We start from the raw sequence: 13,419 nt of genomic DNA on the forward strand, positions 1-13,419 counted from the left end.
TTGGGGTATATACCCAGAAGTGGAATTACTGGATCATATGGTAGTTATATTCTTAATTTTCTGAGGAACTACCATATCATTTTCCACAGTAGCTGCGCCATTTTACATTTCCACCCATGGTGCATAAGGGCCCTGATTTCTCAATATCCTTGTTAACACTTGTTCTTTACTTTCTTTCTTTTTTTAATGATAGGCATCCTAATCAGTGTTACAGTTACCTTTTGATGTGTGTCAGGGATAGCCCTCTATGTGCCCATTTACCTTTTCCTTTTTTTATTTTTTAAGATTTTATTTATTTGAGAGAGACAGAACATAAGAGGGGAGAAGTTCAGAGGGAGAAGCAGACTCCCCGTGGAGCTGGGAGCCTGATGCAGGAATCTTTCCTGGGACTCCAGGATCATGACCTGAGCTGAAGGCAGTTGCTTAACCAACTGAGCCACCCAGGCGCCCCACTTACCTTTTCCTAAATCCCTCTTTCCTTGGTTTCTGGGATGTCACTATCTTCAACTTTTCTTCCTACCTTACCCCTACACTTTCTGAGTCTCCCTGTCTCCCTCTCCTCTCCCCAACCTTTGAATGTTGGAGTTCCATAGTTCACAGTCCCAGGCTCTCTTCTCTCTCATCTCCCCTCTCTAATGATCTCATTCACCTCTAAGACTTTATATTTTCATTGATTCTTCTTAACCAGCTTTACTGAGGAGTAACTCTGCCTTCCTTTTTTTTTTTTTTGAGATTTTATTTATTTATTTTGAGAGAGAGGAGAGAGCAAACAGGGACAAAGGCAGAGGGAGAGAATCCCAAGCAGACTCCATGCCCAGAGTAGAATCTGACTCAGAGCTCCTTCTCATGACCCTGAGATCATGACCTGAGCCAAAGTCAAAAGTCAACACTTAACTGACTCAACCACCCAGGCACCCCCTAACTCTGTCCTTTTTAAGAGCACAACTTGATAAAAGTTTGACACCTGTATGTAGTGATGTAATTACCACTGCAATAATGGTATAAAACATTTCCATCACTCCAAACTGTTCCCTTTCCACTCAATCTTCCCACCCCCAGACCCTGGCAACCACTGATCTGATTTCTATCATTATGGTTTTGCCTTTTCTGGACATTCACATAAGTGGGATCAAATAATATGTAGACTTTTGTGTCAGGCTCCTTTCACATAGCATAATGTTCTCAAGATTCATCTGTTTTGTTGCATATATCAGCAATTCATTCCTTTCAATTGCTAAGTAAAAGTCTATCATACCAATGTGCTGCTGTTGGTTTCCCCATTCACCAGTTGGTGGACATTTGAGTCGTTTCCTGTTCCTGGTAATTAGGAAAAAAGCTGTTATGAAAATCCATGTACAAGTATTAGTATGGGCATAGGTTTTCATTTTTCTTGGGTAAATACCTATGAGTGTCACCACTGGGTCATATGGTACGTATACTTTATAAGAAACTGCCAAACTGTTTAGTAATTTCTGACTGGAAAAAAATATATTTACTAACTTGTAAAATTATTATAAAAATACTGTTAAACAGAAAAATAAACATATTAAATTATATATTTATTTCATTTCCTTCCTTTCTACTGAGACAAACTTACATATATCAAAATATAGCTTGATTAATTGATACATATGTACATATATATATGTAATTATAAGTCCCACCAAGATAGAGAATATTTTTTTAAAGATTTTTTATTTATTTATTTGACAGAGAGAGATCACAAGTAGACAGAGAGGCAGGCAGAGAGAGAGAGAGAGGGAAGCAGGCTCCCTGCTGAGCAGAGAGTCCGATGCGGGACTCGATCCCAGGACCCTGAGATCATGACCTGAGCCGAAGGCAGTGGCTTAACCCACTGAGCCACCCAGGCGCCCAAGATAGAGAATATTAAAGCACCTCAAGAAGGCTACCTTGTGCCTTTTCCCAACCAGTATCCCTTAGTTAAGTACTATTCTGACTTCTGTCACTTAGTTCCGCCTGGTTTTGAACTTCATACAAAAGGAATCATACAGTATGCACTCTTATGGTGTTTCTTTTATTCAGTGTAATACTTCTGAGATTCATTCACATTATTTTGCATAAGAGCAGTTTGTTGGTTTTCATTACTATATAGTATTCTATTTTATAAGTATATGTATATCCATAGGATATATGTATGTATATATGTATATTCATTCTTTTGTTTGGATACACATGCATTCATATATCTTGGATACATGTCTGAGAGTGGAATTGCTTATGTGAGTCAGTCAAGGTAAACAGATGCATGCTTAGCTTTTGTAAATATTGCCAAGCAGTCTTCCAATGTAGTCGCATCAATTAAAGCTCCCACCATAGAAGAGTTTTGTTTGTTGCACCTCCTTGGTAACACTTAATGTTATCCATCCTTGTACACTCCCATCACTTTAAACACCATCTCTGTGTGAACTCCTTCCCTTGATCTCTATCTCTAACCCCAGTGCTCTCCCCACCACACAAACGGCATGTCCAATTGTCAATGTGACATTTCTTCTTAGATGTCTTGTGGGCATCTCCAAGATAACAGGTCAATGCAAAGCTCTTAAGTCCTCCTTCCTTGCAAAGGGCTCCTTCCTCTGATTTCCTCATCCTCATAAAAAGCATCATGATCTTCTCAGCTTGCTCCTGCTAAAAACCTGGACTCCTCCTTCTCCCTCACTTCCACATCCAATCTTTCAGTGAAGTTGCTGTAATTTATTTCTATAATATATCCAGAATCTGTCCACTTCTTCTCACCTTCACACTGCTCCGCTAATGCAAACCACCATCATTCTTTTTTTTTTTTTTTTTAGATTTTATTTATTTATTTGACAGAGATCACAAGGAGGTAGAGAGGCTGGCAGAGAGAGTGGGGGAGGCAGGCTCCCTGCCCAGCAGAGAGCCCGATGCAGGGCTCGATCCTAGGACCTTGAGATCATGACCTGAGCCGAAGGCAGAGGCTTTAACCCACTGAGCCACCCAGGTGCCCCAAACCACCATCATTCTTGACTGCACTACTGCTCAGCAGCCAGAGGGAGCTTTCTAAAAAATAAACCAATCACATTGTCTCCTTGCTTAATGCCTTTCTGTGACTCCCTAATGTTCTGACATGAAATCTAACTTCTCAACTTGGCCTGAAAGGCTGAGAATGATCTGCCCCCTGCCCATCTCTCTGACTTCTCTTCTAATAGGGAACTGACCACATTCCAGCTATTGCCTTTTCCTAAATACATCAGGCTTGTTCCTACCTCAGGACCTTTGCCCTTGCTGTTCCCTCTGTCTGATAAGCTCTTCCCTCAAATTTTTGCCCAGCTGTCTCCTTTTCATCTATTCAGGTCTTAACCCAAATGTCTCTTCCTCAAAAAGGCTTTCTCTGACCATCTTAGTTAAAGTTGCCCCTCCATATGCCAGGCATTCTCTATTCCCTCACCCCCTCATATGTTTCAGTATAGCTCTTGTTTTCCTTATGTAATCACTTACTTCCTTAATGCTCATATCACCCACTAGAATATAAATCCCCAAGGGTCAGGGGCTGTGTTCCTACTGTCCTGTTCACTATGGTAGCCACCAGCCATGGGTAGCTATTTGATTTAAATTAATTTAAAGTAAATAGAACTAAGAATTCAGTCCCTCAGTTACACTAGTCACATTTCAAGTGCTCAATAGCCACCTGTGGCTAGTAGCTATCATATTGGAGAGAGCAGACAAAGAAAATTTGAAGAAAGTTCTGTTGCACAGCACTGCTCTAGAACCCAGCTACCCAGTAAGTGTGCTATAAAGGTATTTTTAATTCTTCATCTTATGGATGAGAAAAACATAGGCCAGAGAGGTTGTGTTATTATCCCAGGGTCACACAGCCGGGAAGCTGCCTAGCAGGGATTTGAACCCAGGATTGTTTTGCTCCAAAGCACATGCTACTCCCTTTCTTAAGAGTCAGAAGCCTCCTGGTTATTTAGAGAAGCACAGGGCTCTCCGGTACTCTTACACATTCTCCAAGGCTGAGCTTGTACCTAACTGACAAAAGTGTGGGGAGTTTCACGTAAGGATTATTGCCCAAGGTGCGGAGGGATCTAGGGTCAGTCTTGATTCCACCCCGCATCCACTGGCTGTTCCACCCTTAGAAAGTCTCTGCCTCTCTGTTTCTCAGCTGCATCTCTATAAAATGAAGAAAGTGACCTTATGGTCTGAGGGTTGGAGATGGCAGGCAGGGGACCTGGTGACTGGGTACACCTTTCAGATCCTGCCTGACTCTGAAGCAGGCCAGCATGAAGAGTCGGTTGGAGGGTGAAAGTGCTTTGGTTGGCTTGACCTACAACAGCAGCTCCTGCTTCTTGAATGCCTACAGATGAAAACGCTGAGGTTCAGAGGGGTAAAGTAACTTGGCCCAGACTACATAGCAGGGGAACCGGCGGAACTGGGATTCGAAGATGAGACTCTACAATCCCATGCGCGTGCCATGCAACCATGGTCGGGACCCACAGGAGTCATTGGGAGGCGTTTACCGGTGAAAGGTGGTGAGTTCCCCGTCTCTGGGGGGGTGGGGTGCAAGTCGGTGCCGGGCGACGCACGGAGCTGTCGCTGGTACCCGTGAGGAGACCGCAGAGCCTCTCGCAGGCCCCCTTCCGCCTCCCGCGGCTGTCCGGGCCGCGGCGCGAGCGCTGCACCACCCGGGCGGGGCGGGGGCTGCTATTTTTGTCTGGTGAGCCCAGCCCGCGCCGCTAGGCGGGGGAGGGGGCGCCCGCGCCGCCATATTCGCTCCCGCCGGCCTGCCCCGCGGCGCGCAGCCACCATGAGCACCGCCGCCTTCCACATCTCCAGCCTCCTGGAGAAGATGACATCCAGCGACAAGGACTTCAGGTGCGCCCTGCTGCCGGCCCCCCGCCTCTGCGCCTCCCATTGAAACTCCGGCCTTCTTCGCCTCCCGCCGCGCCGGCCCATCCCCCACGGGCGTGCAGCCCCTACCCCTCTGCGCGCGTTAAGCTCCACCCCTCCCGTGACCGAGACCCCATCCCCTGCCTTTCCCGCCCTCTGCCCCTGGCACCCTGCTCCCCGCGTCGCAGCCCTGCCCTCTATGCAGTCCCTGCTTGGTCTCCCACCGTTCTCGCGTCGCCCCTGCCCTGTTGCCTGGTCGGAGCCCCAGCTCCTCCCCTCGGCACCCTTCCTGTGACTTCTCTCTCTCCATCTGTGCCCAGCCCTCATCTCTCCCCGCAGCTGACGCACCCAGGCCCCCCACCTCTACCCACGGTGAAGCCCTCGGCTCCTCCTTGGGGATTCCAGCGTCTGCCTCTTCCTTCACGAATTGAAACCCAGCCCCTTCCCGGGCCCACAACCCCGGGACCAACTTTTCCACCGCTACCCTCTGCACCCTCAGCTCCGCCCTCTTCTCCTCAAAGTCACCCCAGGCCTCCTGCCTGCGCTTCATCAGGGCACCTTCTCCTCTCCCCGCCCCTCCCAGGTTTGCTCTGACACAGCCTGAAGGAGGGGTCTGGGCTGAGTGGCTTTGCGGGTCCCAGGGAGAAGATGGTTGGGGTAGGGGCTTCAGCTTTTGGGTGCCACTCCCCTTCTCTTTGTTCCCATTTCGCCAGACATCACTGAGCCCACACCGGAACAGAGCTGGAAAGAATGGAGGAAACCTCTCCTCCAACCCCCTCATCCTCAGGGGGAAACTGAGGTCCCCCCGGGATGAAGGGATTGGCTCTGGTCACACAGCCAGTTCTGGACCCTGGGAGCTGAAAGGAGCCTACAGAGAACAACATAGCCCACTTATTGAACATTCTCTCACTTTATCCCCAGTTTACAGATAGGGAAATGGAAGCTCAGAGTCAGGAAGGGGACAGTTGCAGTCACAGAGATATGAAGTGGAGGATGTGGGGTCCAAATCCAGGTCAGTCTTCTCACAGAGGCTGAGATCTTAACGAGGCTATCTGAAGCAGCCCTCTGACAGGTGAGGACTCCCCACCTCTCCTGGTCTGACTCCCACCTTCTCCTGGCACCCCTGAACAGCCTCTAGTAGAGCTTTAGAACCACGGTGCTGGGTTCAGATCCTGCCCCCAACCACTTACTGGCTGTGTGACTCTAGACTTCTGAGCCTCCACTTCTGTTTCCAGAAGATTGGATAATAATAGAACCCACCTCAGAGGTTCGTGTGAGTTTGAAAAGAGTTAATACATGTGCAATGTTTTGATTCGTGGCTGACACCAGATAAGTGCTTAGTAAGTTGACGCTTATGATTATGCGCACATCAGAAATCTGCCATGCCCTCTCCCCACTCTTTACCTGCAGTCCCCCACCCTTCATTTCCTCCCTTCATCTGGCTAGCTGCAACTCACTGTCACCTCTTTGGGATGCCTCCTGACACCCAGGCAGGGCTGGGTGTCCCACACCCAGCCCACCTCCCCTGGGCTCCCACCCCACCTGTCCTGCCCCACATTTCTACTGCATCACTTCTAGCCTTGAGATATCAGAACCCCTGCACTGGGACTGTGTGCTTCCTTTTTGCATTCTAGAGCCTGTTCTGGGTACACAGTAGGTGCGCAGTGAATGTTTTCTGGGTGCCAGACCCCCTGCTGGGCTGTCCAGTGCAGTCTCATTCAGTTCACCCAGCGGTCTGGGTGGTAGTGATTGTCCTTCCTGTTCTCCAGAGGTTCAGAGAGCTGAAGTGACTTGCCTATAGCCAGCTAGTGGCTGAGGGGATTTGCACCCCTGTCTCTTGGGCCCTGGGTCCAGTCTCTAGGAGAGGGAGTTGGCTCCTGCCAAAGCCTGAGAAGCCCTTTCAGCCTGCTCTTCCGGAGAACACTTAAAACCATCCCAAGCATATGAGAAAGGTGTCTATTTTTAAAGTCCAAATACCGGGAAGGCTAGGTCCTGCTGACCAACTGTCCAGGTGCCCATGTGGCCAAGTGTTTCAGCTGAGTTGTCTCTCTGGAATGAAACTGAAACTGTGTCCTCTGGCTTCTAGAGGCAGGTGGTGACTGCATGTGAGGGTCCCAGGCAGGGTCAAGTAAGCTGTTGATTCCTGTTGTCCCTCTGTGGGCAGGAGGCTGCTCAGTTCCCACTCAGACTCTAGCAGCCAGATGGATAAACTGGGGTGGGGTGGGGGTCTTGCAGGAATTCCTAAATCATTTTTCAAAAACACAGTAGTATTTGTTGAAGAGTTAGGAGATCTGAATGGTGTGCTGAGGCTCCTCCCAACTTGCTATGTGACCTTGGGCATTTTGTGCAGCCCCTCTGAGCCTGGTTTCCCCATCTGCCTCATGCTAAGAGCTGGATGTCCTATTGAAATCTCCTGAAGATGTTATGAGGTGAGGCAAAGAAAATTCCCACTTCAAAGGTGGAAAACTGAGACTCAGGAGTCACTTAAGGTGACCTAGTTGATAAGTGGCAAGACCTATATATTTACTTAAAGCCAAACTTCAGGGGTGCCTGGGTGGCGCTGTCAGTTGAGCAACTGACTCTTGATTCCAGCTGAGGTCATGATCTCAGGATTGTAGGATTGGGCCCTGTGTCAGGTTCTGCACTTGGTGTGGAGTCTGCTTAGGATTCTCTCTCCCTATCCCTCTGTCTCCACCACCGCCCTTTCATGCTCTCTCTAAAATAGATAAATAAATCTTAAAAAAAAAAAAAAAAGGCAAACTTCAGTGCTCAAACTCTTATCTACCCAGTTATATGCTTTGCTGTACATCCCCCACTGTCAACACCATGTACGTATTACAATATGTCTTTCTTTCTCTGAGAGCTGGTTATTTGCAAGAACTCGGGGGTGTCTGAAATGCTGAGGCATATCTCAGAAGGGTTGGTTTCTGAGTCCAGGTTTCCACACAGCTATTGGCTGCCAGGGGCTGCCTCTTTCCCTGCCTCCCCTCCTGCCCTCACCCTACCTCCCAGGCCCTCTCCACACCTGTTCTTTGCTGGGTCTGGAGTCCAAGAGATGAACCTGATGGGCTCCCATGAGTTCATATTCTAATGGGGAGACACACTGGTAACGAAGTGTGCAATGCAGTTTGGGGAGTGCTCCGATGAGGAATGTGGAGTGCTCTGAGAGAATCCTATCCAGGGGAACCAAGTGTGATTAGGGAGTGTGGGTCAGGGTTGAGGCACGGTGATCAGAGGAGTCATTTCTGAGGCTCGGACATTTGAGCTGGGTCATTGACGATTGAATAGGAGTTCCACAGAGAAGAAAGAGGGGGACAGGAGGCTCATCTTGGGCAAAGGAACATGTTCCTTCAGTTGCCAGGCTGAGCTGGGTCTCTATGACCTGCAGCAGAAACACAGCTTAGAGACCCTTGCCTGCCATCTCAGAATGTCCCCTCAGCCAGGCAGACCTAGGAGTGCATGTTCCTAGCTCAGGCCTTAGCCTGGCCCAGATGCAAACCTCCTTCACCTTCCCTTTGCTGCTTCTCCTGCAACGACCAGGCCCAGAGGTGGGCATAGTCAGCCCTGCCACTCCCTCCTGGCCTCCAGCCCAGCCTCCTCCTTTCTCTCAGTGCTTGAGGCTAATCTCAGCTGTTAAAAATAAACAGCAGTGACATGGACAAGTGCCTTCCTGGCAACAGGGTGCTGTGAGTCTCCCCATGACATCAAGCAGCAGGTCTGAGCCTGCAAAGAAGAGGCTGGAATCCTGACTGTGATCGATTTTGCCACAGGATGCTTGGGAAGGACCGTGGGGTTCTTGTTGGTAGAGCAAGCTCAAGCCTAAAACAAAGCTGGTGTGAGGAGGCAGGGTGGTCTGGTGGGTCAGCAAAAGCTAGAGGCTTTCTCTGGGGCTGCCACTCTCTGGCCCTGACTTTGCTGCATCTTTTCCCCTCCATTCTCTCCTTGAAAATGCTGGCAAGACCCAGTGAACAGGTGCAGTGGGCCTGGTAGGAACCTGGTCAGCTGGAGATAGTGTCCCACCTAATGAGGGCAGCCGTGCCTTGACCAGACAGTTATTGTCACCAGGGGATATTGGCCCAGTTGTATTCAAAGACTCTATTTTTGGGGCACCTGGGTGGCTCAATGGGTTAAGTGTCTGCCTTCAGCTCAGGTCATGATCGCGGGGTCCTGGGATCAAGCCCCACGTAGGGCTGCCTGCTCAGCTGGGAGTTTGCTTCTCCCTCTCCCTCTGCCCCTCTTCCTGCTCATGCTCTCTCTCTCTCAAATGAATAAATAAAATCTTAAAAAACAAAACAAAGACTATTTTTAAGAGGATCTGGTAATTACAACTTTTACATCAACTCCCCCAGTTTCTCAATGCTGTTAAATCAAATTTTTGAAAAACATCTGCAAGGAGGACACAGCTGAGGGCTGCCAGGTAAAGGCTGCTCTGCCGTCTTAATCTGGCCAAGAACCATGATGCTCCTGCAGCTCCAGCTCCTGGCCTCCCAGCTCAGACTCCCTCCGCAATTTCAACTCCCTGGGACACGGTATCAGGCCACATGGGTCTGCACATCTGTGGGTGAGCAGCTCTTGGCTCTGATGCCCATCCCAGGGTCAGGGAGCCGTGGTTGGGGACTGGCCAGCTGTTGACCTCAGTGTCTAAGATATGCTTGCAGCCCATTAGCATGGCCTAGGACAGGAGTTCTCAGAGTGTGGTCCCTATTTCTTAGGATTTGTGAGAGATCCAAATTCTTGGGCCCCAGCTCAGACCTGATTCCAGAAACCTTGAGAGTGGGGCCCAGCAGTGTCTCACAGGCCCTGCAGGTGATTCTGACGCCAGCTACCGTTTGAGAACCAGTGGTCTGCAAGCAGGGGCTGAGTGGGTTCTCTGAGGCGGAGCTGGGCAGGGCTGGCCCCACTCCACCTGTCTGATCGAGAGGTGTCTGTTCCACCTTCTGGCATGAATGAGATGAATGGTGTAACAAGCTGTTGGGATAATGGTGGTGCAACTTACTGAGTGTTCACTGTGTGCTCAGGGCATCACGCACATTATTTCATTTTAACTTCCATAAAACCCCACAAGGCAGGTGCTGTGCTTATCCCCATTTTTCTGACAGGTAAACTAGGGCTCCAAAAGGAGAAGTGACTAGTCCAAGTTCACGGTTCCATGAGTGATAGAAGCAGGGGCCACCAAACTCAAAGTACTCAGCATTTAGCCAGCATGCTCTGACACTCCTAGTCTGCTAGGACGTGGCGGTTTGTATCTCACCCATGGGTCTCCTGGTGGTGGCCCGACTGCGCCTCCAACCCATATAATCTACTTGCCCTTCAGTCTTTGTATTGAGGTCTCCTCCTGGGGGAACTCTAAGATATTGCCCATAACACTGGGGCCCAGGAGCTGCTCAGTAATCCTCCTTTGCCTGCCTGCCCAGGTTCATGGCCACCAGTGACCTGATGTCAGAACTGCAGAAGGACTCCATCCAGCTGGACGAGGACAGTGAGCGCAAGGTGGTGAAGATGCTGCTGAAGCTGCTGGAGGACAAGAACGGTGAGGTGCAGAACCTGGCCGTCAAGTGGTGAGTGTTGGCCTTGGTGGGAATGGGGCAAGGCCAGGTGTGGGAGAACACCAGGGGTCCCTGCCCCTTTGGGGGACAGTCTCTGAGAGAGTAGTTGCTGTGAGCAGCTCTTGAAGCCCCAAAGGAGTTGGACAGTGCTTTGGTCTGGATTCCCCCAGAAGTAGACCCAGTGGCAGGGATTCTAGTGCAATTTTATTTGGGAAGTGATCCCAGAAAACTCCGGTAGGGGAACAGAGAAGTGAGGTAGGGAAGGAAGAAAGCCAAGAATGTGTGAAAGATCAGGCAAGTTACTGCTGTGGGCCAGTGGAGCTTAACCCTACTGGGGGCCTTTGGGACACAGTGTAGGACACGCCCTGTGGAGTGTTCTACCCGAGGGCTGTCAGGCTGGTTGAGAGCTGCTCCTGGGGTAGTGCGTAGCATGGAGGGCTGTGTATTCCATGACCCCTCCTGCCAGAGAAAGCCCTTAGGGTGAGATGCAGGCTCTGGCAGCTGGAAGGTCATGCCGACATGCAGAGGGAGTAGTGAGAGCTGAAGGGCCAGAGGGGCCCCAAAAGCCTTTGCCCTAGGCACCCTGAGACTGCAGTCCTGAGACCTTGGCCAGTTACCTTTGGAGCTAAAAAAACAAGATGAAGTATGTGCAGGGCACACGAGGGTGTGGGTCGGTGGAGGACTGAGGAATGGCAGGGGTCAACAGTCAACAGAGAATTGGGGCATTGCCTGTGGAACGGCACTCTGTGAGCTGGGCCCAGGCATTCTGGACCATCTTCATGAATTTCAACTTGATCCCAAGAACAGAGGAAATTCAGTAGAGTTTCATGCAGGAACATGACTTGGTCATGTTTGTAGTCTGGAAGCATGTCTCTGGCCATGTGGGGGAGAGAGGGTGGATGGTGGTTTCCCACCAGCAGAACCAACATTACAGTAGCATGTGTTCCCGTATGTGAATGCTTGGGCACATTGACTGAGGGGATAATAAAGTCATGAGAAGCCGGCACTAACTGTGAATGCCGTGGCCCTTGCTGGGTAGGTGCGAATGCTGGGGACTCAGCTCCCACAAGCAGCATTGTGGTGCTGATTTTCTGAATTAGCCATGAGATTTCCTGAAATGGCAAACATCTCCTGGTAGGTTTCCAGAAAACAAAGTACAGTCTTCCTTCTTGGGGAATTTAGAACATATTAAGATAGTGGGAAAAGTACTTTGTATGTACTTTTTACTTTGTATGTAAATTGTATGCAAATTGAAATTAGATTTTGGACTCAGATAATTATGGAAAGTTTTTTTTTTTCCTATATGAATGCCCAGTGGGGTGTTAGAAACTCCACTGGACATGGAACATATTTTGTTTTGCAATATTGTCTTTCCCAGCCACATGCATCCCCCCACCCCAAAATAAAAGCCAGAAGTGACATTTCATTAGTTATGACCAAAAAAGGCCCCCATAAGTTTCTAGAACTCTCCTGAGGGCACTACACCCCAATCAAACTATAGAAGGCAGAAAGGGGAGACCACATAACTACTTAGAAGAGTTGATGGAGAAAACCGTCAAAAGAGAGCCACGGTTTATAAACTGGTATGCATTGCAGTTCCCTGGGACCTCTGCTAAAGCTATGTATTCCCCAGCAGGGATTCGGACTCAGGAGCAGGAGAGGTGGAGGGAGGAGTCTGAGGTAGGCAGGTGAGAAGGTAGCACCTGGGAATCTCCATTCAAACGCACACCCTCATCTCAGAATTCATTTAGGTTAGAGGTTCTCAATCTTAATTGCATGTTAGAATCACCTAGGGAATTAAAAAAGTAGAAACAGGGGCTCCTGGGTGGCTCAGTGGGTTAAGCCTCTGCCTTCAGCTCAGTTCCTCATCTCAGGGTCCTGGGATTGAGGCCTGCATCAGGCTCTCTGCTCAGCAGGGAACCTGCTTCCCCTTGTCTCTCTGCCTATCTTTCTGCCTGTCTCTCTGCCTGCTTGTGATCTCTCTCTCTGTCAAATAAATTAATAAAATCTTTTAAATAAATAAATTAATTAAAAAAAAAATTAAAAAACAGAAACAAACTCCCACTGTCCAGGCCACACCTGAAAACCAACTAACTCAGATTCTCTGGGGCTAGCACCCAGGTGACAGTTTTTTAAATGCCCCAGGTGATAGCAGTGCACAGTTAAGGCTGAGAACAAGTGTATCTGGTACAGTTATTTTTAAACTTTAATGTGGATTCACATCACCTGGGGCCTTTGTTGAACTGCAGATTCTGGTTCCGTAGGTCCTGGGTAGGACCTGAGATTCTACATTTCTGACAAGTTCCAGGTGATGCTGGTGAAGCTGATCTGTGACTGTGATTGGCAAAACAAGGCTCTAAAGCAGAGGTTCTCAAAGTGTGGTCCCTGGACCACCAGTATCAGCATCCACAGAGAATTTGATAGAAATTTAAATTCTCCGGCCCCACCTAGACCTCCTGAGTCTGAAAATGTGGGTGGGGCTTGGAAATCTGTTTTAACAACTCCTCCAAGAGGATTTTCATACATGCTCAAGTTTGAGAATCTCTTGGGCATTCCTTGGTTTCCAGCTGAGGTTACTAGGTTCAGGGGTTTGGCCATATACTGACATGCAAAACCCAGGAGGAGGTGATGGCTTGGGCGGTGCCAGGAATGATGCTGGCAGAACCAGAGGGTGCCTCTTTCTGGCAAATAGAGAGTCCCATGTCGATCTTGGGCCTTTTCCTTAGCACATGTGGCCCCATGGGCCTGAGGGAACCTAAGGGGCAGCATGACTCAGGCTGAGCCTGGGGCTTTTGGACATCCTCCTTCCCTCCTTGCTCAGCCTGGGTCCTCTGGTGGGCAAAGTGAAGGAGTACCAGGTGGAGACCATCGTGGATGCCCTCTGTACCAACATGCGGTCAGATAAGGAGCAGCTCCGAGACATCGCTGGCATCGGCCTCAAGACTGTCCTGTCGGAGCTCCCCCCTGCAGCCACAGGTACCCAGGTCCCAGGGATTAGGCATTG

At 49.4% G+C, this 13,419-nt stretch overlaps 1 protein-coding gene across 4 annotated transcripts in view; it reads left to right on the forward strand.

Annotated features, from left to right (window-relative positions):
• Window positions 1-4,773: 4,773 nt before the first annotated feature.
• LOC111144149 (cullin associated and neddylation dissociated 2 (putative)) overlaps window positions 4,774-13,419 on the forward strand; it is a 32,485-nt gene continuing 23,839 nt past the window's right edge. For 2 of the 4 annotated variants that reach the window (XM_022498313.1, XM_022498312.1), the window contains exons 1-3: window positions 4,774-4,854; window positions 10,284-10,427; window positions 13,237-13,391. In XM_022498313.1, the coding sequence (XP_022354021.1) occupies window positions 4,787-4,854; window positions 10,284-10,427; window positions 13,237-13,391 (367 nt within the window). In that variant the 5' untranslated portion in view covers window positions 4,774-4,786. The remainder of the gene's footprint in view (window positions 4,855-10,283; window positions 10,428-13,236; window positions 13,392-13,419) is intronic. The other 2 variants (XM_022498314.1, XM_022498315.1) reach the window with 1 other exon arrangement.

This window comes from Enhydra lutris, unplaced genomic scaffold, assembly GCF_002288905.1.
Source record: "Enhydra lutris kenyoni isolate GAN:26980312 unplaced genomic scaffold, ASM228890v2 scaffoldscaffold10, whole genome shotgun sequence".
In the NCBI taxonomy this organism is placed as follows: Eukaryota; Metazoa; Chordata; class Mammalia; order Carnivora; family Mustelidae; genus Enhydra; species Enhydra lutris.